The 27,456-nt window shown below is 47.2% G+C and overlaps 1 protein-coding gene across 1 annotated transcript in view; it reads right to left on the reverse strand.

Moving 5' to 3' along the window:
- Positions 1-25,459, reverse strand: part of LOC128702897 (nuclear receptor coactivator 1) — an 852,422-nt gene extending 826,963 nt beyond the window's left edge. The window contains exon 1 of the mRNA XM_070102622.1: positions 25,435-25,459. Coding sequence (XP_069958723.1) covers positions 25,435-25,442 — 8 coding nt within the window. The 5' untranslated portion in view covers positions 25,443-25,459. The remainder of the gene's footprint in view (positions 1-25,434) is intronic.
- Positions 25,460-27,456: the final 1,997 nt, after the last annotated feature.

Raw genomic sequence — 27,456 nt, forward strand, 5'->3', positions numbered from 1 at the left:
AACACTACACTACCCTCGTGCAACACAACACTACACTACCCTCGTGCAACACAACACTACACTACCCTCGTGCAACACAACACTACACTACCCTCGTGCAACACAACACTACACTACCCTCGTGCAACACAACACTACACTACCTTCGTGCAACACACCACTACACTACCCTCGTGCAACACAACACTACACTACCCTCGTGCAACACAACACTACACTACCCTCGTGCAACACAACACTACACTACCCTCGTGCAACACAACACTACACTACCCTCGTGCAACACAACACTACACTACCCTCGTACAACACAACACTACACTACCTTCTTGCAACACACCACTACACTACCCTCGTGCAACACAACACTACACTACCCTTGTGCAACACACCACACTACCCTCGTGCAACACAACACTGCACTACCTTCGTGCAACACTACACTACCATCGTTCAACACAACACTACACTACCCTCGTGCAACACAACACCACACTACCCTCCTGCAACACAACACTGCACTACCTTCGTGCAACACTACACTACCCTCGTTCAGCACAACACTATACTACCCTCGTGCAACACCACACTACCCTCCTGCAACACAACACTGCACTACCTTCGTGCAACACTACACTACCCTCGTTCAACACAACACAACACGACACTACCCTCGTGCAACACTACTACACTACCCTCATGCAACACTACTACACTACCCTCGTTTAACACACCATACTACCCTCGTGCAACACAACACCACACTACCCTCATGCAACACAGCACTACACTACCCTCGTGCAACAGTACTACACTAGCCTCGTGCAACACTACTACACTAGCCTCGTGCAACACTACTACACTACCCTCATGCAACAAAACACTACCCTTTTGCAACACTACACTACCCTCGTGCAACAGTACTACACCACCCTCGTGCAACACAACACTACCCACGTTTAACAACACTTCCCTCGTGCAACACTATTACACTACTCTTGTGCAACACAACACTACCCTCGTGCAACACTTCTACATTAACCTCGTGCAACACAACACTATCCTCGAGCAACACTACTACACTACCCTCGTGCAACACTTCTACATTAACCTCGTGCAACACAACACTACCCTCGTGCAATACTACTAAACTACCCTCGTGCAACACTACACATGTGCAACAACCCTACACTACAATCGTGCAACACAACACTACTACACTACCCTCGTGCAACACAACCCTCTTGAAACACAACGCTACTACACTAGTCTCGTGCAACACAACCCTACTACACTACCTTCTTGAAACACAACCCTACTACCCTCGTGCAACACAACCCTACTACACTAGTCTCGTCCAACACAACCCTACTACACTACCCTCTTGAAACACAACCCTACTACCCTCGTGCAACACAACCCTACACTACCCTCGTGCAACACAACACTACTACACTACCCTCTTGAAACACAACCCTACTACCCTCGTGCAACACAACCCTACACTACCCTCGTGCAACACAACTCTACTACACTACCCTCCTGCAACACAACCCTACTACACTACCCTCGTGCAACACAACCCTACTACACTACCCTCCTGCAACACAACCCTACTACACTACCCTCGTGCAACACAACACTACTACACTACCCTCGTGCAACACAACACTACTACACTACCCTCGTGCAACACAACCCTACTACACTACCCTCGTGCAACACAAACCCGGAACAATACCTCCAAAAACACAAATATTCTTACGTATATTATACTCGAAGAACTAGACACATGCGAAACGTCTCAGCATGTTTACTGTAGACGTTCAGCCATCCAGTGGCTTTACTAATACAAATTCATGGACATAACGCCAAGACTGTAGTACTCTATACAGAAGACGAGGTAATCAGTCCGTCCCTCAGCCCTAAGTTGGTGATGAGGACGGTAGTCTTGAAAACTACGGTCCTGGGACCTTGATCACTTTAGAAGTTATCAAGGTCCCACGACCGAAACGTTTTCTGTCCTAATTTTTGCTCGCGTGTCTTTTTTAAACCAATATGTCGGTATCAATGATTAAGGTTTATACCATCATCGTACTGATAGAAAGAAGAGAACAGGTAACCTCCAGGTGAACGTCCAAGCTGATGTCAAGAAGTATTCAAGGTGAGGTAGAGAGTTGGTGCAGAACTAATCCTAATAACAGACTTAAGTCTCGCTCTGGGCAGAGCTTTATCAAGCTAAAGCGACATGTAGTCTATCATAAGGGTTTGCTCAGCACCAGATGTCTACCATACTTATAGGCAATATCTGTCATCTTATATTCCAGCAGACTACCAAATATAATTATGTTCAACGAAGAAATATTTAACTCAGCTACTCTTCTATGGAAAAGTTGAAGGTACATAAACTGGACTAATGTGCAACAAACACTCAAAACACCTGGTAGAACTAAAGAGAAATGTAAAGAACCTTGAAGTGACCATGTGGGAAAGCTTAGTGCAAATGACAAACATGTTACTATGAGAACCACAAGGGTAAAATTATATTGGATAAGATAAATCTTCCAAACAGGAGATGCCAAGCTACTTGTACTCTCCAGACTGGACTACTGCACTATACTTTTGAAGTTTCGAGTTTCACTACTCTCGGAGCCCGGCCATGGGCCAGGCTCGTCTAGTGTTTGCCTGGTCAACCAGGCTGTTGCTACTGGAGGCCAGTTGCCCCACATATCCATCACAGCCTGGTTGATCTAGCATCTAGTGAAGATACTTGTCCAGTTTCTTCTTAAAGGCTTCTACACTTGTTCCAGCCGTGTTTCTGATATATTCCCGTAAGACGTTGAATAGTCTGGGACCCCGGATGTTGGTATAGTGTTCCCTTATTGTTCCCACCGCACCCCTGCTCCTCACTGAGTTTATTTTGCACTTTCTCCCATATCTCTCACTTCAGTATATTGTTATGGCAGTGTGTAGATTTGGGATCAGGCCCTCGAGTACTTTCCAGGTATATTTTATCATTCTCTTTCTCTCTCTCTCTCTCTCTCTCTCTCTCTCTCTCTCTCTCTCTCTCTCTCTCTCTCTCTCTCTCTCTCTCTCTCTCTCTCTCTCTCTCTCTCTCTCTCCTCCTCCTCCTCCATTCCAATGAGCACATGTTCAAGACTTGAAGGTGTTCCCAGTAATTTCGGTGCTTTACTGGCTCAATGTGAGCCATAAACGATCTCTGTATTTGTTCCAGCTCTGATATATCTCCTGCTTTGAACGGGGCCGTCAGCACTGAGCAATATTCTAAATGTGGGAGCACTAGTGATTTGAAGTGTCATCATCGGCATTATTTCACTTGTTTTGAAAGTTCTCAATACTCACCCCGTCATCTTCATGGCTGTCGTGATCTACACTGACAAACACAATTAGTAAATGGCAAATTGCAGGTCTGAAGAATATGCAAAGACATTTTGTGCCAGTGCAAAGCCAAACATCTAAATTACTGAGAACGTCTAAAATCCCTCAAATTGTACTCTATGGAGAAAGATATCTCATAATTTAAACACGGAAGATGCCGAGACTCGTTCCAAATATATGCATAAAAATTACGCCTTACGAGAAGGTAAGAAAGGTGTGAGATACCCTATTGAAAATCAGAGAAGTAACAAGAAATATCTTGAGAAGTGTTATAAGCCCAAGTCTTTTCAATACCTCCCCTTCAATTGTAAGGTAGTTGTCAACAGTTTTCTTAAGCGAGATCTTGATAAGTTCCTCAAAGAATTTTCTGATCATCTGGGCTGTGTTGCTGACTCCAGACATAGCGTGCACCAGCAGCCTAACTTACCAGGCCGTCAACAGTAAGAGTTAGACTAAGACCTAGCTGTGGGGAAGATGATACCAGGAACCATCTACTACAAGTAACTAATGCTGTATTCCATCAATACAATTTAACTCTATGAGCACAAATCCTACCTACGAAACTTTGAAGGAATACATAAAAAGACGAATTAAACTTGAGTTGGTGAGCGAACTTTGGATGTAATCTTAAAGGAGAGTGTGTGTTCTTAGCAACGATGACCTTGACGGCACAGATTAAAATAGATTTATTTTATACTTACGTCTTAACTTCGTTAACATTTGTTTTTATTTCCGAGAGGCTACAATCTCTACAGCAATATAAACTGAGGACTTGAAAAAGTAACACGTAAACAGGCTTCATTTGGGTTTGCGGGCCGCTAACACCAACAACCTAGTCAATCAGGTAGTTGGGGCAGCTAACACGAACAACCTGACTGACTAGGTTGTCAACAGGTAAACCTGGCCTCGGGCAGAACTTCAAGGGTATAATAAACCAGAAAACCTGTGGCAGGTGTCACAGGAACCAGCATGAACACACATCTGAAATATTTATGGTAATACCAGTGACCTTTATGTAGTACACTGACGATCAGAATCAACAGGTTGTTCATCCTTTATGTACAAAGGCTTTTTTTATAAAGGTTCCTTGGCATGCAGTCAACAGAACCTGGGTTAACATTAAAGGCAAGTAGTACTTATTTATAGTAACACGGACACTTCGATGAGATAAAAGACTAAAATTACCAGAGATACAAATTCTACCGTCCATTCAATTGATAAATTACAATACAAAGCAATCTTGATTTTTTTAATTTGTATCTAGAGCTGGACAATTATTACATCTGACGTGTAGTGGAGCACCACTACACAGCTGTAGTATATACATGTACTAGAGCACAGGTACATTCAAGTGTGCTCTATGGAACACAAACCATCACAGCTAAACTACAAAGATAATTTGAAGTTTAACTAGTTTACTGATACACACTCGTGTTATGGATGCACCAGAGTTGAAGACTAACATACAAGTGACATACATGTGACCGGATTTGTGAGTTTTAATAATGAGCATCGCATCGTAGCTGATCCAGTGCGATCCTGCACGAAGGTGTCCGCTCTCTTCTTGAAGACATGCTGTGTGGCTTCAAGACATGCTGTGTGGCTTCAAGACATGCTGAGTGGCTTCAAGACATGCTGTGTGGCTTCAAGACATGCTGTGTGGCTTCAAGACATGCTGTGTGGCTTCAAGACACGCTGAGTGGCTTCAAGACATGCTGTGTAGCTTCAAGACATGCTGAGTGGCTTCAAGACACGCTGAGTGGCTTCAAGACATGCTGTGTAGCTTCAAGACATGCTGAGTGGCTTCAAGACATGCTGTGTGGCTTCAAGACACGCTGAGTGGCTTCAAGACATGCTGTGTAGCTTCAAGTCATGCTGTGTAGCTTCAAGACATGCTGTGTAGCTTCAAGACATGCTGTGTAGCTTCAAGACATGCTGTGTAGCTTCAAGACATGCTGTGTGGCTTCAAGACATGCTGTGTAGCTTCAAGACATGCTGTGTAGCTTCAACACATTCTGTGTAGCTTCAACACATGCTGTGTAGCTTCAACACATGCTGTGTGGCTTCAAGACATGCTGTGTAGCTTCAACACATGCTGTGTAGCTTCAACACATGCTGTGTGGCTTCAAGACATGCTGTGTGGCTTCAAGACATGCTGTGTGGCTTCAAGACATGCTGTGTGGCTTCAAGATATGCTGTGTGGCTTCAAGACATGCTGAGTGGCTTCAAGACATGCTGTGTGGCTTCAAGACATGCTGAGTGGCTTCAAGACACGCTGTGTAGCTTCAAGACATGCTGAGTGGCTTCAAGACACGCTGAGTGGCTTCAAGACATGCTGTGTAGCTTCAAGACATGCTGTGTAGCTTCAAGACATGCTGTGTAGCTTCAAGACACGCTGTGTAGCTTCAAGACATGCTGAGTGGCTTCAAGACACGCTGAGTGGCTTCAAGACATGCTGTGTAGCTTCAAGACATGCTGTGTGGCTTCAAGACACGCTGTGTAGCTTCAAGACATGCTGTGTAGCTTTAAGACATGCTGTATGGCTTCAAGACATTATGTGTAGCTTCAGCACATGCTGTGTAGCTTCAAGACATGCTGTGTAGCTTCAAGACATGCTGTGTAGCTTCAAGTCATGCTGTGTGGCTTCAAGACATGCTGTGTAGCTTTAAGACATGCTGTGTAGCTTTAAGACATGCTGTGTAGCTTCAAGACATGCTGTGTGGCTTCAAGACATGCTGTGTAGCTTCAAGACATGCTGTGTAGCTTCAAGACATGCTGTGTAGCTTCAAGACATGCTGTGTGGCTTCAAGACATGCTGTGTAGCTTCAAGACATGCTGTGTAGCTTCAAGACATGCTGTGTAGCTTCAAGACATGCTGTGTAGCTTCAAGACATGCTGTGTAGCTTCAAGACATGCTGTGTAGCTTCAAGACATGCTGAGTGGCTTCAAGACATGCTGTGTAGCTTCAAGACATGCTGTGTAGCTTCAAGACATGCTGTGTACCTTCAAGACATGCTGTGTAGCTTCAAGACATGCTGTGTAGCTTCAAGACATGCTGAGTGGCTTCAAGACATGCTGTGTAGCTTCAAGACATGCTGTGTAGCTTCAAGACATGCTGTGTAGCTTCAAGACATGCTGTGTAGCTTCAAGACATGCTGTGTAGCTTCAAGACATGCTGTGTAGCTTCAAGACATGCTGTGTAGCTTCAAGACATGCTGTGTAGCTTCAAGACATGCTGAGTGGCTTCAAGACATGCTGTGTAGCTTCAAGACATGCTGTGTAGCTTCAAGACATGCTGTGTAGCTTCAAGACATGCTGTGTAGCTTCAAGACATGCTGTGTAGCTTCAAGACATGCTGAGTGGCTTCAAGACATGCTGTGTAGCTTCAAGACATGCTGTGTAGCTTCAAGACATGCTGTGTAGCTTCAAGACATGCTGTGTAGCTTCAAGACATGCTGTGTAGCTTCAAGACATGCTGTGTAGCTTCAAGACATGCTGTGTGGCTTCAAGACATGCTGTGTAGCTTCAAGAACAAAACGTCACAATACCGTGACTGGAACAATACACAAATAACCCGCACATACGAGAGAGAAGCTTATAACGACGTTTCGTCCGTATTGGACCATGTACAGTGTGCCTTGTAAATGGTCTAAGTCGGACTGAAACATCGTCATAAGCTGCTCTCTTCTATGTGTTTATTATCTGTATGATGTATAGCTTAATTTCAGAAATATTGAAAATATTTTCTGGTTACGGGATGAAGTCTGCAACCAGTTTTCGCTAAGTTTATTGTACATATTATCCCCCCATGACTCTACTCCAGTAAGTTATTATGACAGTGTGCATATATCGTGCCGAATAGGTAAAATTGGTCAATTAGCATGAACTCATTTAAAATTAAGTCCTTTCTAAAATTTTCTCTTATACACTTAAAGATACATATTTTTAATTTATGTTAATATAAAAATTAACGATTTTGAACCAAAAGAACCTTAGAAAACGTACCTAACCTTATTATAACAAGCGCAATTCAATTTATCCTAATCCAATTAATTATATTTTAGATAAATTTACAATGATTTAATAAACAAACACAATGAAATATATTTTTTTTTCGTTAGGTTCAGAATGATTTTACTGCATACACAAATTTTCGCTTGCCTTACTCGGCAAGAAGAGCGTTGCTATTTAAGTCAAAATCGCAAGTTTTACCTATTCGGCAAGACATATATTTTGCAGAGAATCCGTGGTTTGCAAATTAGGAGGTGCGAGGAGCTTGGACTTCCAGCAAGCATGCGTGAGCGTGTTAGGAGTGAATGAAGACAAATGGTTTTTAGTGCTTAACGTGCTAAGTAACATTTATGAACTATACTACGGGTAGGGTTTGAACCCGCGGTCAAAGAGTCTCAAAACTCCAGACCGTCGCGTTAGCCACTGGACCAGCTAGCTTCAATAAGATTCATCCAATTAGGTATATTTCTACACCATAGTAAGGTTAGCATAGGCACCACTGTGTCCACAAATGCACGTTTTTACAGACGAATCTAGCGCTAGCATGGCCGTGACGAACTCTAGCTCAAGTTCCCTCAAAGCCGTCAACATGACGTGTCATTACGATTTCGTGAGTCAAGTAACATTTATGAAGGGATTCAGGGAAACCGGCAGTCCGGAGTTGAGTCCTGGGCTCAACTCCGGACATTAACACCCATCACTGCAACATTACCACCACTCTGAAGGAGGGGTGGTAATGTTGCAGGTTTATAACTGTAGTGTAAGCGAGCCTCTGGCAAGACAGTGATGGAGTGAATGATGAAAGATTTTCTTTTTCGGGCCACCCTGCCTTGGTGAGAAACGGCCAATGTGTTAAATATACATACATATATATATATATATATATATATATATATATATATATATATATATATATATATATACACACACACACACACACACACACACACACACACACACACACACACACATACATACATACATACACACACACACACACACACACACACACACACACACACACACACACACACACACAAATCAATCACTGCGAAAAAATAGTGAAATTCCAAGTGCTTTCGCGAGTTCTCACATTATTAAGGAACTATAAAAATAAACATCAACAGGAAGGCATATAAGGGCAAGACTACACCTCACAGTCGCGTCACAACACCCGACTCTGTGAAACACAACTGATACTCTACCCCAGCATTAAGATTTTTTACTTGTCTAATGTATCATTAAGTTCTTCCCAAATTTTATTAATTACAAATGAATCAAATTTATATAAACCAAAAGAAATATTCATAGGATTTTCAAAACTGTTTATGAAACATTGTACTTTCATATTCCTGTCGACCATGGACTCACTTGATACAACTTTCTCAGCCTTTTGAAAATCAATTGGATGGTTAAAATTTCTCACATGAATAAACAGAGCATTAGAATCTTGTCCATTTCTAATGCTATATTTATGTTTTAATCTTAGTTGAAGACTTTTACCTGTTTGACCGTAATAAACTTTATCACATAATTTACAAGGAATCTTATAGACATACCCGTTAGCATTTTGGTGGGAATTTTTTATCAGATTTTTTTTCTACTGTATCAAGATTCTTAAATACAACTTTGATATTAAAAGTCTTAAGAAGAGAAGGCATATCAACCAAGTTTTTATGGTAAGATGAATAACGTTGGTTGTCTTTTTTTTGAATTGTAAAACGTATTTCTGGCAATTTGAAAGGATTATCCACTATGTTTCTTGAGTATTTTAAATCATTAGCTATTTCATATTTTTTTGAGATTTCTTCATCTGTAAATTCTGGACTACAAATACGCAAAACTCTCAAAAACATTGATGAGAATACCGAAAGTTTAACTCTATCTTGATGTGAAGAATAATAGTGTACATAGGAACAGTTATTTGTTAGTTTTCTGTAAATTTAAAAACATGGTTGCCCTTAATAATTAAAACATCTAAGAAAGGCAACGAGTTATTTATTCAGACTCAACAGTAAAATTTATAGAATAAGCTAAACTATTTAATTCAACAATGTAATAATTTATATCTATATTTTTAGGCATAAGGCACAAAATATCATCAACATATTTATACCTCTTAGCTCTATTAGGAAGGACTGTGTTAAGCAATCTTGTTTCAAAAAACTCCATGCATAAATTACCAAGAACAGGTGAGAGAGGATTTCCCATTGCCATACCAAAACTTTCGAGTGTAAAACTAGTCATTAAACACAAATTTCGGATCAACAATACAAAGTTTAATGAGAGTAATGTTACTTCTTTGATGATTTATTAGCTTTCATATTTGAAGAATTTGATTATAATTTACCTTTGCCAGATCCTACTATCATTAACCTTATTAACCTTTGTATTGATGCAAAATTTGTGTTTAATGACAAGTTTTTAAAACTCTCAGAAGTTTGGTATGGCAATGGGAAATCCTCTCTCACCTGTTCTTAGTAATTTATACATGGAATTTTTTTAATTAATATTGCTTAACACAATCCTTCGTAACAGAGCTAAGTAGTATAAATATGTTGATGATATTTTGTGCCTTATGCCTAAATATAAAGATATAAACCATTTCCTTGTTAAATAGTTTAGCTCATGCTATAAATTTTACTGCTGAGTTGGAAGAAAATAACTAATTGCCTCTCCTAAATGTTTTAATTATTAAGGGTAACAATGATTTTAAATTTAAAATTTACAGAAAACCAACAAATAACTGTTCCTATGTACACTATTATTCTTCAGATCAAGATAGAGTTAAACTGTCGTTATTCTCATCAATGTTTTTGAGAGTTTTACGTATTTGTAGTCCAGAGTTCATAGATGATGAAATATAAAAAAATTATGAAGTTCATTTTTCTAGCAGATGCGATTGATACAATGTTATGGTCCTTGAAGGTGAGATCCTCCGACATAATCACTCCCAGGTCTTTGACGTTGGTGTTTCGCTCTATTTTGTGGCCAGAATTTGTTTTGTACTCTGATGAAGATTTAATTTCCTCATGTTTACCATATCTGAGTAATTGAAATTTCTCATCGTTGAACTTCATATTGTTTTCTGCAGCCCACTGAAAGATTTGGTTGATGTCCGCCTGGAGCCTTGCAGTGTCTGCAATGGAAGACACTGTCATGCAGATTCGGGTGTCATCTGCAAAGGAAGACACGGTGCTGTGGCTGACATCCTTGTCTATGTCGGATATGAGGATGAGGAACAAGATGGGAGCTAGTACTGTGCCTTGTGGAACAGAGCTTTTCACCGTAGCTGCCTCGGACTTTACTCTGTTGACGACTACTCTCTGTGTTCTGTTAGTGAGGAAATTATAGATCCATCGACCGACTTTTCCTGTTATTCCTTTAGCACGCATTTTGTGCGCTATTACGCCATGGTCACACTTGTCGAAGGCTTTTGCAAAGTCTGTATATATTACATCTGCATTCTTTTTGTCTTCTAGTGCATTTAGGACCTTGTCGTAGTGATCCAGTAGTTGAGACAGACAGGATTAGATCTAATGATCTAAAATGCCCAGGAAACTAATTGATACATCCTTTAAAATTGCCAAAAATACTTTTTACAATTCAATAAGAAACAACCAACCTTATTCAGCTAAAAATATGTTGGTTCTCACTTACCATAAAAACTTGGTTGATATGTCTTCAATTTTTAAGACTTTTAATATCAAAGTTGTATTTAAAGTTCTTGATATAGTAAAAAAAAAGACTTGATAAAAAACTCCCACTAAAATGCTGACGGGTGCGTCTGTAAGATTCCTTGTAAAATATGTGATAAAGTTTATTACGGTCAAACTGGTAAAAGTCTTGAACTAAGATTAAAACAACATAAATATAGCATTAGAAGTGGACAAGATTCTCTTGCTCTGTTTATTCATGTGAGAGATTTTAACCATCCAATTGATTTTCAAAAGGCTGAGAAAGATGTATAAAGTGAGTTCATGGTCGACAGGAATATAATAGAACAATGTTTCGTAAAAAGCAGTTTTGAAAATATAAGTATTTCTTTTGGTTTATATAAACTGTATTCATTTATAATTAATAAAATTTGGGAAGAATTTAATGATACATTAGACAAGTAAAAAATCTTAATGTTTGAGTAGAGTATCACTTGTGTTTCACAGAGTCGGGTGTTGTGACACGACTGTGAGGTGTAGTCTTGCTCTTATAAGCCTTCCTGTTGATGTTTTTTTATAGATCCTTGATAATGTGAGAACTCGCGAAAGCACTTGGAATTTCACTATTTTTTCACAGTGATTGTTCTGCATATTGTGATATCACCTGTTTACTGTGATCTTATTGCTGGCTGCCTTGGATCAAAGTCTAGCGCAAGCTGGACTCCAATATATTGGTCCAGTGTTGGTAGATTGGTAAAGCACTGCATACCTTGTTCCAAGGTTCGTAGGTTCGAGTCTCCTTCAGCCAGAGATCAGTGTTTGTATATATTTCGTCTGTTCTTGCGAATTCCTTGCATATATATATATATATATATATATATATATATATATATATATATATATATATATATATATATATATATATATATATATATATATATATATATATATATTCCGGAAGGTAGACTTCAGTGTTCAAGAAATTTCTGATTTAGGTGTGTGAAAGCTTCAAACATTGCATTTATTTTTGTAAGGAGACCCTTTATAACAATAAAATGCGTTTGTCACTAATTCTTGCATGTTAGTAGCACACAAGAGAGGAATTAAGAGAGAAGATTCTTAGTATTCAGCAATTCGCTCACACACTTATTTTAAGAAGTAATGTTTAGATAGACAGGGAGAGATTATTTGAATTAAGAAGACCAGGGACATTCAGACACAGATGGACACTGAAGACAGATGAGTTAAAGTGACGTTAGAAAGTGAAATGAATTGGATATGAAGTGGCAGAGGCAAATTCAATACTCAGTAGTTATCTGGTAAAAAGGCCAGAAATCAGTGATCTTGGTTAAATTATATTAAGAGGTGGAATCATTAACTTAGGTTCGACCCACATAAATACAAATCGGTGAATACAAGGCAACACCCTCCTGACGACACCCATGCAGTGAAGGGCAACACAGAGGGTGCAGGGTGAGGCAGGCGTGTGGGTGTGGGCTGCTGCCACCTGCTCTACCATAGCACCTACCACGCCATACCAGCACCCACAATCAATACATGAGAAACCTTACTCAATGCAACTCTTCTCACAGTTACTACACTCTACACACACACTACGTTATAAACTTTACTGATTGTAAGTGTTCTTACACTACACTCTATATTATTCATACAAATTATCACTCTATAAAGGTAAATCCTGAATTAATATTTCCTTGTGTCTCTAAAATACACCCACCCATATACCTGTCTACCTTCCTGCCTACTTACCTGCCTGCCTACCTACTTACCTGCCTGCCTACCTACCTACCTACCTACCTACCAACCTGCCTACCTACCTACCAACCTGCCTGCCTACCTACCTACCAACCTGCCTGCCTACCTACCTACCAACCTGCCTGCCTACCTACCAACCTGCCTGCCTACCTACCAACCTGCCTGCCTACCTACCTACCAACCTGCCTGCCTACTCACCTTCTTTCCTTCTGGATACACGTTTCCTGCTCTCAATACAAGTCTCTTCACAACGGTGTCCTTCTCAAAGTAACTTCTTTTCCTCCCAATTGATGACACATTCATATTATGTCAATACTTTTTTCTCTACTTAAAATACGTATCCTCTGTCGCACTTCACACTTAATAAATCTAACACTAACCTGAGTGTGGTGTTATAATTACTACTATTTCTTACATACTTTGTTTACCCTAATCTTTATTTTGCAAATACAAGACATACTGTAAATATCTCTAAATCGTTAATTTTTGTGTCTTTTAGAAAAACTGCATCTTAACCCATACATGACGCAAAGTGTGAGCAACCCATGTTTAGTGTTATGAAAGTAACACTGAACATGTGGTGGTGGTGGTGTGAGTGGAGGGTGGGTGGTAGTAGTATTGGGTTGTTAGTGGATGTAGTGTGTGGGTTGGTAGTAGATGAAGTTGGTGGGATGGTAGCGGATGTAGTTAGTAAATTGGTACCAGATTTAGTTAGTGGGTGGTGGTAGTAGTAGTTAGTGCGTTGGTACATGTAGTTAGTGATTGAGAATGAGATAGATGTGGTAAGTGGTCAATGTGGTGAATGGGTTGTCAATGTGGTGAGTGGGTGGTCAATGTGGTGAGTCGGTTGTCAATGTGGTGAGTGGGTTGTCAATGTGATGAGTGGGTTGTTAATGTGATCAGTGGGTTGTCAATGTGATGAGTGGGTGGTCAATGTGGTGAGTGGGTTGTCAATGTGATGAGTGGGTTGTCAATGTGATGAGTGGGTGGTCAATGTGATGAGTGGGTTGTCAATGTGGTGAGTGGGTTGTCAATGTGATGAGTGGGTTGTCAATGTGGTGAGTGGGTTGTCAATGTGGTGAGTAGGTTGTCAATGTGATGAGTGGGTGGTCAATGTGATGAGTGGGTTGTCAATGTGATGAGTGGGTGGTCAATGTGATGAGTGGGTGGTCAATGTGATGAGTGGGTTGTCAATGTGATGAGTGGGTTGTCAATGTGATGAGTGGGTGGTCAATGTGATGAGTGGGTGGTCAATGTGATGAGTGGGTTGTCAATGTGATGAGTGGGTTGTCAATGTGGTGAGTGGGTTGTCAATGTGATGAGTGGGTTGTCAATGTGATGAGTGGGTTGTCAATGTGGTGAGTGGGTTGTCAATGTGATGAGTGGGTTGTCAATGTGATGAGTGGGTTGTCAATGTGATGAGTGGGTTGTCAATGTGGTGAGTGGGTGGTCAATGTGATGAGTGGGTGGTCAATGTGGTGAGTGGGTTGTCAATGTGGTGAGTGGGTTGTCAATGTGGTGAGTGGGTGGTCAATGTGGTGAGTGGGTTGTCAATGTGGTGAGTGGGTGGTCAAATGTGGTCAGTGGGCTGTAAATGTAGTGAACAGAGAGCAGCAGGTGTAGAGGGTGGGCAGGTGAGGCAGGTGTACTGGGTGGGCAGGTGAGGCAGGTGTACTGGGTGGGCAGGTGAGGCAGGTGTACTGGGTGGGCAGGTGAGGAAGGTGTACTGGGTGGGCAGGTGAGGTAGGTGTACTGGGTGGGCAGGTGTACTAAGTGGGGAGGTGAGGCAGGTGTACTGGGTGGGGAGGTGAGGCAGGTGTACTGGGTGGGCAGGTGAGGCAGGTGTACTGGGTGGGCAGGTGAGGCAGGTGTACTGGGTGGGCAGGTGAGGAAGGTGTACTGGGTGGGCAGGTGAGGTAGGTGTACTGGGTGGGCAGGTGTACTAAGTGGGGAGGTGAGGCAGGTGTACTGGGTGGGGAGGTGAGGCAGGTGTACTGGGTGGGCAGGTGAGGAAGGTGTACTGGGTGGGCAGGTGAGGTAGGTGTACTGGGTGGGCAGGTGTACTAAGTGGGGAGGTGAGGCAGGTGTACTGGGTGGGGAGGTGAGGCAGGTGTACTGGGTGGGCAGGTGAGGCAGGTGTACTGGGTGGGCAGGTGAGGCAGGTGTACTGGGTGGGCAGGTGAGGCAGGTGTACTGGGTGGGCAGGTGAGCCAGGTGTACTGGGTGGGCAGGTGAGGTAGGTGTATTGGGTGGGCAGGTAAGGTAGGTGTACTGGGTGGGCAGGTGAGGCAGGTGTACTGGGTGGGCAGGTGAGCCAGGTGTACTGGGTGGGCAGGTGAGGCAGGTGCACTTGGTGGGCAGGTGAGGTAGGTGTACTGGGTGGGCAGGTGAAGGTGTACTGGGTGGGCAGGTGAGGCAGGTGTACTTGGTGGGCAGGTGAGGTAGGTGTAATGGGTGGGCAGGTGAGGTAGGTGTACTGGGTGGGCAGGTGAGGCAGGTGTACTGGGTGGGCAGTTGAGGTAGGTGTACTGGGTGGGCAGGTGAGGCAGGTGTACTGGGTGGGCAGGTGAGGTAGGTGTACTGGGTGGGCAGGTGACGCAGGTGTACTTGGTGGGCAGGTCAGCCAGGTGTACTGGGTGGGCAGGTGCGGTAGGTGTACTGGGTGGGCAGGTGAGGCAGGTGTACTGGGTGGGCAGGTGAGGTAGGTGTACTGGGTGGGCAGGTGAGGCAGGTGTACTTGGTGGGCAGGTGAGCCAGGTGTACTGGGTGGGCAGGTGTACTGGGTGGGCAGGTGAGCCAGGTGTACTGGGTGGGCAGGTGAAGTAGGTGTACTGGGTGGGCAGGTGAGGCAGGTGTACAGGGTGGGCAGGTGAGTCAGGTGTACTGGGTGGGCAGGTGAGGTAGGTGTACTGGGTGGGCAGGTGAGTCAGGTGTACAGGGTGGGCAGGTGAGTCAGGTGTTCTGGGTGGGCAGGTGAGGCAGGTGTACTGGGTGGGCAGGTGAGTCAGGTGTACAGGGTGGGCAGGTGAGGTAGGTGTACTGGGTGGGCAGGTGTACTGGGTGGGCAGGTGAGGCAGGTGTACTGGGTGGGCAGGTGAGTCAGGTGTACTGGGTGGGCAGGTGAGGTAGGTGTACTGGGTGGGCAGGTGAGGTAGGTGTACTGGGTGGGCAGGTGAGTCAGGTGTACTGGGTGCGCAGGTGAGGCAGGTGTACTGGGTGGGCAGGTGAGTCAGGTGTACTGGGTGGGCAGGTGAGGTAAGTGTACTGGGTGGGCAGGTGAGTCAGGTGTACTGGGTGGGCAGGTGAGGCAGGTGTACTGGGTGGGCAGGTGAGTCAGGTGTACTGGGTGGGCAGGTGAGGTAGGTGTACTGGGTGGGCAGGTGAGTCAGGTGTACAGGGTGGGCAGGTGAGTCAGATGTACTGGGTGGGCAGGTGAGGCAGGTGTACTGGGTGGGCAGGTGAGCCAGGTGTACAGGGTGGGCAGGTGAGTCAGGTGTACTGGGTGGGCAGGTGAGTCAGGTGTACAGGGTGGGCAGGTGAGTCAGGTGTACTGGGTGGGCAGGTGAGTCAGGTGTACTCGGTGGGCAGGTGAGGCAGGTGTACTGGGTGCGCAGGTGAGTCAGGTGTACAGGGTGGGCAGGTGAGTCAGGTGTACTGGGTGGGCAGGTGAGGCAGGTGTACTGGGTGGGCAGGTGAGGCAGGTGTACTGGGTGGGCAGGTGAGGCAGGTGTACTGGGTGGGCAGGTGAGGCAGGTGTACTGGGTGGGCAGGTGAGTCAGGTGTACTGGGTGGGCAGGTGAGGCAGGTGTACTGGGTGGGCAGGTGAGGCAGGTGTACTGGGTGGGCAGGTGAGTCAGGTGTACTGGGTGGGCAGGTGTACTGGGTGCGCAGGTGAGTCAGGTGTACTGGGTGGGCAGGTGAGGCAGGTGTACTGGGTGGACAGGTGAGGCAGGTGTACTGGGTGGGCAGGTGAGTCAGGTGTACTGGGTGGGCAGGTGAGGTAGGTGTACTGGGTGGGCAGGTGAGTCAGGTGTACTGGGTGGGCAGGTGAGTCAGGTGTACTGGGTGGGCAGGCGAGTCAGGTGTACTGGGTGGGCAGGTGAGGTAGGTGTACTGGGTGGGCAGGTGAGTCAGGTGTACAGGGTGGGCAGGTGAGTCAGGTGTACTGGGTGGGCAGGTGAGGCAGGTGTACTGGGTGGGCAGGTGAGCCAGGTGTACAGGGTGGGCAGGTGAGTCAGGTGTACTGGGTGGGCAGGTGAGTCAGGTGTACAGGGTGGGCAGGTGAGTCAGGTGTACTGGGTGGGCAGGTGAGTCAGGTGTACTGGGTGGGCAGGTGAGGCAGGTGTACTGGGTGCGCAGGTGAGTCAGGTGTACAGGGTGGGCAGGTGAGTCAGGTGTACTGGGTGGGCAGGTGAGGCAGGTGTACTGGGTGGGCAGGTGAGGTAGGTGTACTGGTTGGGCAGGTGAGTCAGGTGTACTGGGTGGGCAGGTGAGGCAGGTGTACTGGGTGGGCAGGTGAGGCAGGTGTACTGGGTGGGCAGGTGAGGCAGGTGTACTGGGTGGGCAGGTGAGTCAGGTGTACTGGGTGGGCAGGTGAGGCAGGTGTACTGGGTGCGCAGGTGAGTCAGGTGTACAGGGTGGGCAGGTGAGTCAGGTGTACTGGGTGGGCAGGTGAGGCAGGTGTACTGGGTGGGCAGGTGAGGTGAGTCAGGTGTACTGGGTGGGCAGGTGAGGCAGGTGTACTGGGTGGGCAGGTCAGGTGTACTGGGTGGGCAGGTGAGTCAGGTGTACTGGGTGGGCAGGTGTACTGGGTGGGCAGGTGAGGCAGGTGTACTGGGTGGGCAGGTGAGTCAGGTGTACTGGGTGGGCAGGTGAGGCAGGTGTACTGGGTGGGCAGGTGAGGCAGGTGTACTGGGTGGGCAGGTGAGGTAGGTGTACTGGTTGGGCAGGTGAGTCAGGTGTACTGGGTGGGCAGGTGAGGCAGGTGTACTGGGTGGGCAGGTGAGGCAGGTGTACTGGGTGGGCAGGTGAGGCAGGTGTACTGGGTGGGCAGGTGAGTCAGGTGTACTGGGTGGGCAGGTGTACTGGGTGGGCAGGTGAGGCAGGTGTACTGGGTGGGCAGGTGAGTCAGGTGTACTGGGTGGGCAGGTGAGGCAGGTGTACTGGGTGGGCAGGTGAGTCAGGTGTACTGGGTGGGCAGGTGAGGTAGGTGTACTGGGTGGGCAGGTGAGTCAGGTGTACAGGGTGGGCAGGTGAGTCAGGTGTACTGGGTGGGCAGGTGAGGCAGGTGTACTGGGTGGGCAGGTGAGTCAGGTGTACAGGTGGGCAGGTGAGGCAGGTGTACTGGGTGGGCAGGTGAGTCAGGTGAACCGGGTGGGCAGGTGAGGCAGCTGTACTGGGTGGGCAGGTGAGGCAGGTGTACTGGGTGGGCAGGTGAGGCAGGTGTACTGGGTGGGCAGGTGAGTCAGGTGTACAGGGTGGGCAGGTGAGTCAGGTGTACTGGGTGGGCAGGTGAGTCAGGTGTACTGGGTGGGCAGGTGAGGTAGGTGTACTGGGTGGGCAGGTGAGTCAGGTGTACAGGGTGGGCAGGTGAGTCAGGTGTACTGGGTTGGCAGGTGAGGTAGGTGTACTGGGTGGGCAGGTGAGGCAGGTGTACTGGGTGGGCAGGTGAGGTAGGTGTACTGGGTGGGCAGGTGAGTCAGGTGTACAGGGTGGGCAGGTGAGTCAGGTGTACTGGGTGGGCAGGCGAGTCAGGTGTACTGGGTGGGCAGGTGAGGCAGGTGTACTGGGTGGGCAGGTGAGTCAGGTGTACAGGGTGAGGTGAGTCAGGTGTACTGGGTGGGCAGGTGCGGCAGGTGTACTGGGTGGGCAGGTGAGCCAGGTGTACAGGGTGGGCAGGTGAGTCAGGTGTACTGGGTGGGCAGGTGAGTCAGGTGTACAGGGTGGGCAGGTGAGTCAGGTGTACTGGGTGGGCAGGTGAGTCAGGTGTACTGGGTGGGCAGGTGAGGCAGGTGTACTGGGTGGGCAGGTGAGTCAGGTGTACAGGGTGGGCAGGTGAGTCAGGTGTACTGGGTGGGCAGGTGAGGTAGGTGTACTGGGTGGGCAGGTGTAGCAGGTGAGTCAGGTGTACTGGGTGGGCAGGTGAGGGAGGTGTACTGGGTGGGCAGGTGAGGCAGGTGTACTGGGTGGGCAGGTGAGGCAGGTGTACTGGGTGGGCAGGTGAGTCAGGTGTAGGTGTGAGGCAGGTGTACTGGGTGCGCAGGTGCGTCAGGTGTACTGGGTGGGCAGGTGAGTCAGGTGTACTGGGTGGGCAGGTGAGGCAGGTGTACTGGGTGCGCAGGTGAGTCAGGTGTACTGGGTGCGCAGGTGAGTCAGGTGTACTGGGTGGGCAGGTGAGGCAGGTGTACTGGGTGGGCAGGTGAGGAACGTGTACTGGGTGCAGGTGAGGCAGGTGTACTGGGTGGGCAGGTGGTCAGGTGTAGTCAGGTGTACTGGGTGGGCAGGTGAGGCAGGTGTACTGGGTGGGCAGGTGAGTCAGGTGTACTGGGTGGGCAGGTGAGGCAGGTGTACTGGGTGGACAGGTGAGGCAGGTGTACTGGGTGCAGGTGAGGCAGGTGTACTGGGTGGGCAGGTGAGGCAGGTGTACTGGGTGGGCAGGTGAGTCAGGTGTACTGGGTGGGCAGGTGAGGCAGGTGTACTGGGTGCGCAGGTGAGTCAGGTGTACTGGGTGGGCAGGTGAGGCAGGTGTACTGGGTGGGCAGGTGAGTCAGTTGACATGGGTGGGCAGGTGAGGCAGGTGTACTGCAGGTGCGGCAGGTGTAGAGGGTGGGCAGGTGAGGCAGGTGTACTGGGTGGGCAGGTGAGGCAGGTGTACTGGGTGGGCAGGTGAGGCAGGTGTACTGGGTGGGCAGGTGAGGCAGGTGTACTGGGTGGGCAGGTGAGGCAGGTGTACTGGGTGGGCAGGTGAGTCAGGTGTACTGGGTGGGCAGGTGAGGCAGGTGTACTGGGTGCGCAGGTGAGTCAGGTGTACTGGGTGGGCAGGTGAGGCAGGTGTACTGGGTGGGCAGGTGAGGCAGGTGTACTGGGTGGGCAGGTGAGTCAGGTGTACTGGGTGGGCAGGTGAGGCAGGTGTACTGGGTGCGCAGGTGAGTCAGGTGTACTGGGTGGGCAGGTGAGGCAGGTGTACTGGGTGGGCAGGTGAGGCAGGTGTACTGGGTGGGCAGGTGAGTCAGGTGTACTGGGTGGGCAGGTGAGGCAGGTGTACTGGGTGGGCAGGTGAGGCAGGTGTACTGGGTGGGCAGGTGAGGCAGGTGTACTGGGTGGGCAGGTGAGGCAGGTGTACTGGGTGGGCAGGTGAGTCAGGTGTACTGGGTGGGCAGGTGAGTCAGGTGTACTGGGTGGGCAGGTGAGGCAGGTGTACTGGGTGGGCAGGTGAGGCAGGTGTACTGGGTGGGCAGGTGAGGCAGGTGTACTGGGTGGGCAGGTGAGTCAGGTGTACTGGGTGGGCAGGTGAGGCAGGTGTACTGGGTGGGCAGGTGAGTCAGGTGTACTGGGTGGGCAGGTGAGGCTGGTGTACTGGGTGCAGGTGGCAGGTGTACTGGGTGGGCAGGTGAGGCAGGTGTACTGGGTGGGCAGGTGAGTCAGGTGTACTGGGTGGGCAGGTGAGGCAGGTGTACTGGGTGGGCAGGTGACTGGGTGGGCAGGTGAGTCAGGTGTCCGGGGTGGGCAGGTGTGTCTGGTGTACTGGGTGGGCAGGTGAGGCAGGTGTACTGGGTGGGCAGGTGAGTCAGGTGTACTGGGTGGGCAGGTGAGGCAGGTGTACTGGGTGGGCAGGTGAGGCAGGTGTACTGGGTGGGCAGGTGAGTCAGGTGTACTGGGTGGGCAGGTGAGTCAGGTGTACTGGGTGGGCAGGTGAGTCAGGTGTACTGGGTGGGCAGGTGAGTCAGGTGTACTGGGTGGGCAGGTGAGTCAGGTGTACTGGGTGGGCAGGTGAGTCAGGTGTACTGGGTGGGCAGGTGAGGCAGGTGTACTGGGTGGGCAGGTGAGGCAGGTGTACTGGGTGCGCAGGTGAGTCAGGTGTACTGGGTGGGCAGGTGAGGCAGGTGTACTGGGTGGGCAGGTGAGTCAGGTGTACTGGGTGGGCAGGTGAGTCAGGTGTACTGGGTGGGCAGGTGAGGCAGGTGTACTGGGTGGGCAGGTGAGTCAGGTGTACTGGGTGGGCAGGTGAGGCAGGTGTACTGGGTGGGCAGGTGAGGCAGGTGTACTGGGTGGGCAGGTGAGTCAGGTGTACTGGGTGGGCAGGTGAGGCAGGTGTACTGGGTGGGCAGGTGAGGCAGGTGTACTGGGTGGGCAGGTGAGGCAGGTGTACTTAAGTGTAGATAAATAGATAAACTGTAAATGTGTTATAGGACAAAAACCATCATTATACAATCCGGATCAAGGCTGCGAGAAACACCATCTTCAATGTATATCCAATTTCTTTATTAACATTTCCGATGTTTCTAAATCCATTATCAGACAAGTTTCTCGAGTGAGTGCGTGATTAGCCAGGCTATCGTGCTCGGGTTGAGCTTTGTGAGGCTTGTACCAACAGCCTGGTGCAAGCATAGGAGGCCAGGTCTGGGACCGGGTCGCGGAGGCGTTGACCCTCGAAACACACACCAGTAGACTCCAGGTAGACACAGATGGCAGCCAAAGAAGATACCTGAAGGATGTTTACGGAGGAGTCAGTTCTCCAGCTTCCCAGTCCTACACCAGGCCTCCATTTGGATCAAGACCTGATCAACCAAACTGCTACTGCTGGCTTCACACAGTCCAACGTACGAACCACAGCTCGGCTGGTCAGGAACTGATTTTAGGTACTTGTCAAGTTCCCTCTCAAAAACAACCAGAAGTCTGATTGTAATTTTCCTTATGCACAGAGGGAGGCCGTTGAAAAGTCGAGGACCTCTGACACTCATGAAGTTCTCTCTTATTGTATTCGTCGAGCCCCAGCTTTTTGTTAGAGTCTGTCTGTATTACCTGCGAAGTCTTGTTTTACATGGCGATTTTATTGTTCACATCTGGAATCAGTCCCTCTAGGATTTTCCAAGGGTAAATTATGAAGTACCTTTCTCTCCAACATTAGAAAGGAAGGGACTTCAAGCATTCCCAGTAGTTCAGATGCCTGATTTAATGTATACAGATAATTAAAATTCTCTGTATTTTTCTGTCAGCAATCTGACTCGTCTTGATGGGGACCGTTAGTATATGGAAATTCGTTTTTCAGGCTTATGGTAGTGAGAATGTGGAACACACTACATCCAAACATTATACAAAGATTCAAGAGAAGGTATGATAGGACCTTCTGGGAGAGAAACCAGTAAAACTGATTGATAACAGATAAGAGGCAAAACTAGGAGCTGCGAATCGATCCCTGCAAACACAATTAGTTGAGTACACACACACACACACACCTAGGACAAAATAATACACACACACACACACACACACACACAGCGAGACTGGGCCTCATATTCACCTTGGGTAGTGGAGATATTGAGGACATCACATACGAAAGTCCCCTCGGGGCCAGTAAATGAAATGAATATGCCAGAAATGAATATGCACAGGTAAGAAGGGAGACCCAGCGGCAAAACGAAAATAACATAGCAGTGAAAGCTAAATCTGACCCAAAGCTGTTGTACAGCCACATTAGGAGGAAAACAACATTCAAGGACCAGATAATCAGGCTGATGAAGGAAGGAAGGAACGGAGATCACAAGCTCAACATGAGATTCAAAGAGGTGTTCACAGACGAGACAGAAGAGACTCCAGAAAGACGGAGAGGTGGGGTACACCTTCAAGTGTTGGACACAATACATACAACTGGGGAAGAAGTGAAGAAGCTGCTAAGCGAGATAGATACCTCAAAAGCGATGGGACCGGATATCTCTCCATGGGTCCTGAGAGAGGGAGAAGAGGCGCTGTGTACCACTAACAACTATCTTCAACACATCTATAGAAACAGGGCGACTACCTGAGGTATGGAAGACAGCAAATGCAGTCCCAATTTTTAAAAAAAGAGACAGACACGAAGCACTACACTACAGACCAGTGTCACTAACATGTATAGTATGCAAAGTCATGGAAAAGAGTGGTGGAGCACCTAGAAAGGAATGAGCTTATCATTGACAGCCAGCACGGTTTCAGTGACGGGAAAGCCTGTGTTACAAACCTACTGGAGTGCTATGACAGGGTGACAACAGTGAGACAAGAGAGAGAGAGGGGTGGGTAGATTGCATTTTCTTGGACTGTAAGAAAGTGTTTAACACAGTTCCACACAAGAGACTAGTGTAAAAGCTGGAGGACCAGGCAGGGATAACAGGGAAGGCAATGCACTGGATCTGGGAATACCTGTTAGGAAGACAACAACGGGTCATGGTACATGGCGAGGCGTCAGAGTGGGAGCCTGTGACGAGCGGGTTTCCACAGAGATCAGTCCTAGGACCGGTGCCGTTTCTGGTATTTGTGAACATGACAGAAGGAATAGACTCCGAAGTGTCGCTGTTTGCAGATGATGTGAAGTTGATGAGAAGAAGTCAATCGGACGGGGACCAGGCAGAACTACAAAGGGATCTGGACAGGCTGCAGGCCTGGTCCAGCAACTGGCTACTGGAGTTCAACCCAACCAAGTGCAAAATCATGAAGGTTGGGGAAGGGCAAAGAAGACTGGAGACAGAGTACAGTCTAGGGGTTAAGAGACCACAAACCTCACTCAAGGAAAAGGACCTTGGGGTGAGTGTAACACCGGGCACATCTGAGGCCCATATCAACCAAATAACTGAGGCAGCTTACGGGCGCCTAGCAAACTTAAGCGCAGCATTCCGACATCTTAATAAGGAATCGTTCAGGACCCTGTACACTGTGTATGTTAGGCCCATACTGGAAGATGCAGCGCCAGTTTGAAACCCACACCTACCCAAGCACGTAAGGAAACTAGTAAAAGTGCAAAGGTTTGCAACTAGACTGGTCCTGGAGCTAAGAGGTATCACCTACAAGGAGAGGTTAACAGGGGAGAGAGAGGGGATATGATAACGATATACAAAATACTGAGAGGAATCGACAAGGTGGACAGAGACAGGATGTTCCAGAGATGGAACACAGCAACAAGGGGTCACAGTTGGAAGTTGAAGACTCAGATGAATCACAGGGATGTTAGGAAGTATTTCTTCAGTCACAGAGTTGTCAGGAAGTGGAATAGTCTGGGAAGAGATGTAGTGGAGGCAGGATCCATACATAGCTTTAAGCAGAGGTATGATAAAGCTCATGGAGTGGGAAGAGTGACCTAGTAGCGGCCAGCGAAGAGGCGGGGCCAGGAGCTGTGACTCGACCCATGCAAGCACAGCTAGGTGAGTACACACACACACACACACACACACACACACACACACACACACACACACACACACACACACACACACACACACACACACTGCTTCAGCGACTAACAAAACCTTCCTCTTCATAAACTTGTAAGTTTCACTAATAACACCTAACATGTCACCAGACGTTTTAATTAAAAATTAATGAAAATCCTTACATCTTTCAGGCGCGAGACTCGAGAAAGTTTTGAGTGAAGCAGAACGGCCAAGAATATGCCAAGAACTGAGGGAGTAAATAGCTGGGTGACGAGGCGCTCACATCCCTACGCAACAGGTTAGGAAAGTGAGGCCTCTGATGCCACTCTGTAATGAACACACACACACACACCCACACACACACACACACAACACACACACACACACACATTACACACACTACACACACACACAGACACACACATTACACACACTACACACACACATTACACACTACACACAGACACACACACATTACACACACATTACACACACAAACACACACACAAACATACACACACACACACACACACACACACACACACACACACACACACATTACACACACACACACACACACACACACACACACACACACACACATTACACACACACACACATTACACACACACACACACACACACATTACACACACACACACACACACACACACACACACACACACACACACACACACACACACACACACACAACATATAACAGTGTGGCCTGCAACACCTGTATGTATTGCTTCATACAATAACATACAAGCAACTGTCCACTGCTGCTGACAGGATAAAGATTCTCAAGTATTAATGAACATATACAATCTCCTTCATTCCCCATTTTAAAAGTTTTACTGTACCCAGGATACGAGAAATATTCCCATAATAACCCACGTACAGTCGCTGGGTTTTAAATGTAACAGCGTAACTGAGATGCTCCCATGCTAATATTACACTTGACACTAACTATGATATACCTTTGAAGATATACCTTCGAAGAATTTCGAGAGTATGTCTACTCTCTGAGCCCGGCCATGGGCCAGGCTCGTTTGGTGCTTGCCTAGTCAACCAGACTGTAGCTGCTGGAGGCCTGCTGCCCCACATATCCATCACAGCCTGGTTGATCTGGCACCTGGTGAAGATACTTGTCTAATATAAAAGGAACTGTCCAACTCTGGTGACACTCACTTTATCATTGCACTGAGAGAATGCAAATAGTAGAGGGAAGTTTGTAGTTACCAAGTAACACTTGTGTCGAGACAATGAGCTGAGAGTTGTGGTCCTGTAGGTTCACTAAGGAAGCAGCACGGGTATACTGAGCGCTGGTGCCACCACACAGGCTCCACACTGCCGGGTGCCACTCCACATACAAGGGAGAAAAGTCGGCACTATGCCACCTGGGAAAGTAGGTCAGAGGCCGAGTGACGGCTGCACGAAGCGTGTTCACTGTCCTAACTTATACTGCACTACTATCCAGTATTATTACTACTACACATCAATGTTAGTGAGTGCAAGAACGTCATGTACTTTGCTAAGTCTGGTAGATTCATGAGTGACGGCATGAAGTGGATTGGTTGTTGTGGCTGGCAATAGTAGTGATGGTGAGGAGGGCCTGGTAGCAGGTGTGGGGGGACTGGCAGCAGATGTGGGGGGCTGGCAGCAGGTGTGTGGGGCTGGCAGCAGTGTGGCGCCCCGCGCCTGGCCCACTAGAGGCGAGGAAGCAACACAAGCACCCCGTCACTGACCACTGACGACTCTGCAAGCAGCGGCAAGCAGCGCTGCGCTGCGCCCCGCACACGCATGTCTTCCTGTAGGCGCACGCGCCTCCACCCGTCCCGCCGCCCTCCCACCCACACACCAACTCAGACCCACGCTGTCCCGCCGCCCACCAACCCACACACTAACCCAGACCCACGCTATAACGCCGCCCACCCACCCACACACAAGCCAAGACCCACGCTGTCCTGCCGCCCACCCACCAGCCCAGAACCACGCTGTCCCGCCGCCCACCCGCCAGCCCAGACCCACGCTGTCCCACCGCCCACCCACCAGCCCAGACCCACGTTGTCCCAACACACACACACACCCACCAGCCCGGACCCACCATGTCCAGCCGCCCACCCACCCATATACCAGCCCAGACCAAAGCTGAAAAGAGGATGTCCAAGCAAATACGATCCCAGGGGACGTCCTCACTCCAGTGAAGACGTCCCCTGGGATCGTATTTGCTTGGCTTCCTCTTTTCTGCAACTTCACAAGTTCATGATGATGTGCTGATTGCAACAGGAAAGGCCTAAATCTATCATTGTACTCCCCCTCTTGTTGTTTCGCATATATATATATATATATATATATATATATATATATATATATATATATATATATATATATATATATATATATATATATTCTTCTTTCAACAAACCAGCCGTATCCCATCGAGGCAGGGTGGCCCAAAAAGAAAAACAAAAGTTTCTCTTTTTAAATTTAGTAATTTATACGGGAGAAGGGGTTACTAGCCCCTTGCTCTCAGCATTTTAGTTGCCTCTTACAACACGCATGGCTTACGGAGGAAGAATTCTGTTCCACTTCCCCATGGATGATATATATATATATATATATATATATATATATATATATATATATATATATATATATATATATATATATATATATATATATATATATATATATAGGATGGGGTCCACCTCTGGTGTAAATTGTGGGACCCATAGCCTCGGAGAAGTGGATAAAAAGGCTTCAAGGAAGAATATTTGGATTTCTTCCTGAATATATATATACATATATATATATATATATATATATATATATATATATATATATATATATATATATATATATATATATATATATATATATAGGCAATGGGGTCGAAGAGATATGGGCTAGGTTTAAAAATGTAGTGTTAGAGTGTTCAGCAGAAGTTTGTGGTTACAGGAAAGTGGGTGCAGGAGGGAAGAGGAGCGATTGGTGGAATGATGATGTAAAGAGAGTAGTAAGGGAGAAAAAGTTAGCATATGAGAAGTTTTTACAAAGTAGAAGTGATGCAAGGAGGGAAGAGTATATGGAGAAAAAGAGAGAAGTAAAGAGAGTGGTGAAGCAATGTAAAAAGAGAGCAAATGAGAGAGTGGGTGAGATGTTATCAACAAATTTTGTTGAAAATAAGAAAAAGTTTTGGAGTGAGATTAA

This window comes from Cherax quadricarinatus, chromosome 82 (genome assembly GCF_038502225.1).
Source record: "Cherax quadricarinatus isolate ZL_2023a chromosome 82, ASM3850222v1, whole genome shotgun sequence".
Lineage (NCBI taxonomy): Eukaryota > Metazoa > Arthropoda > Malacostraca > Decapoda > Parastacidae > Cherax > Cherax quadricarinatus.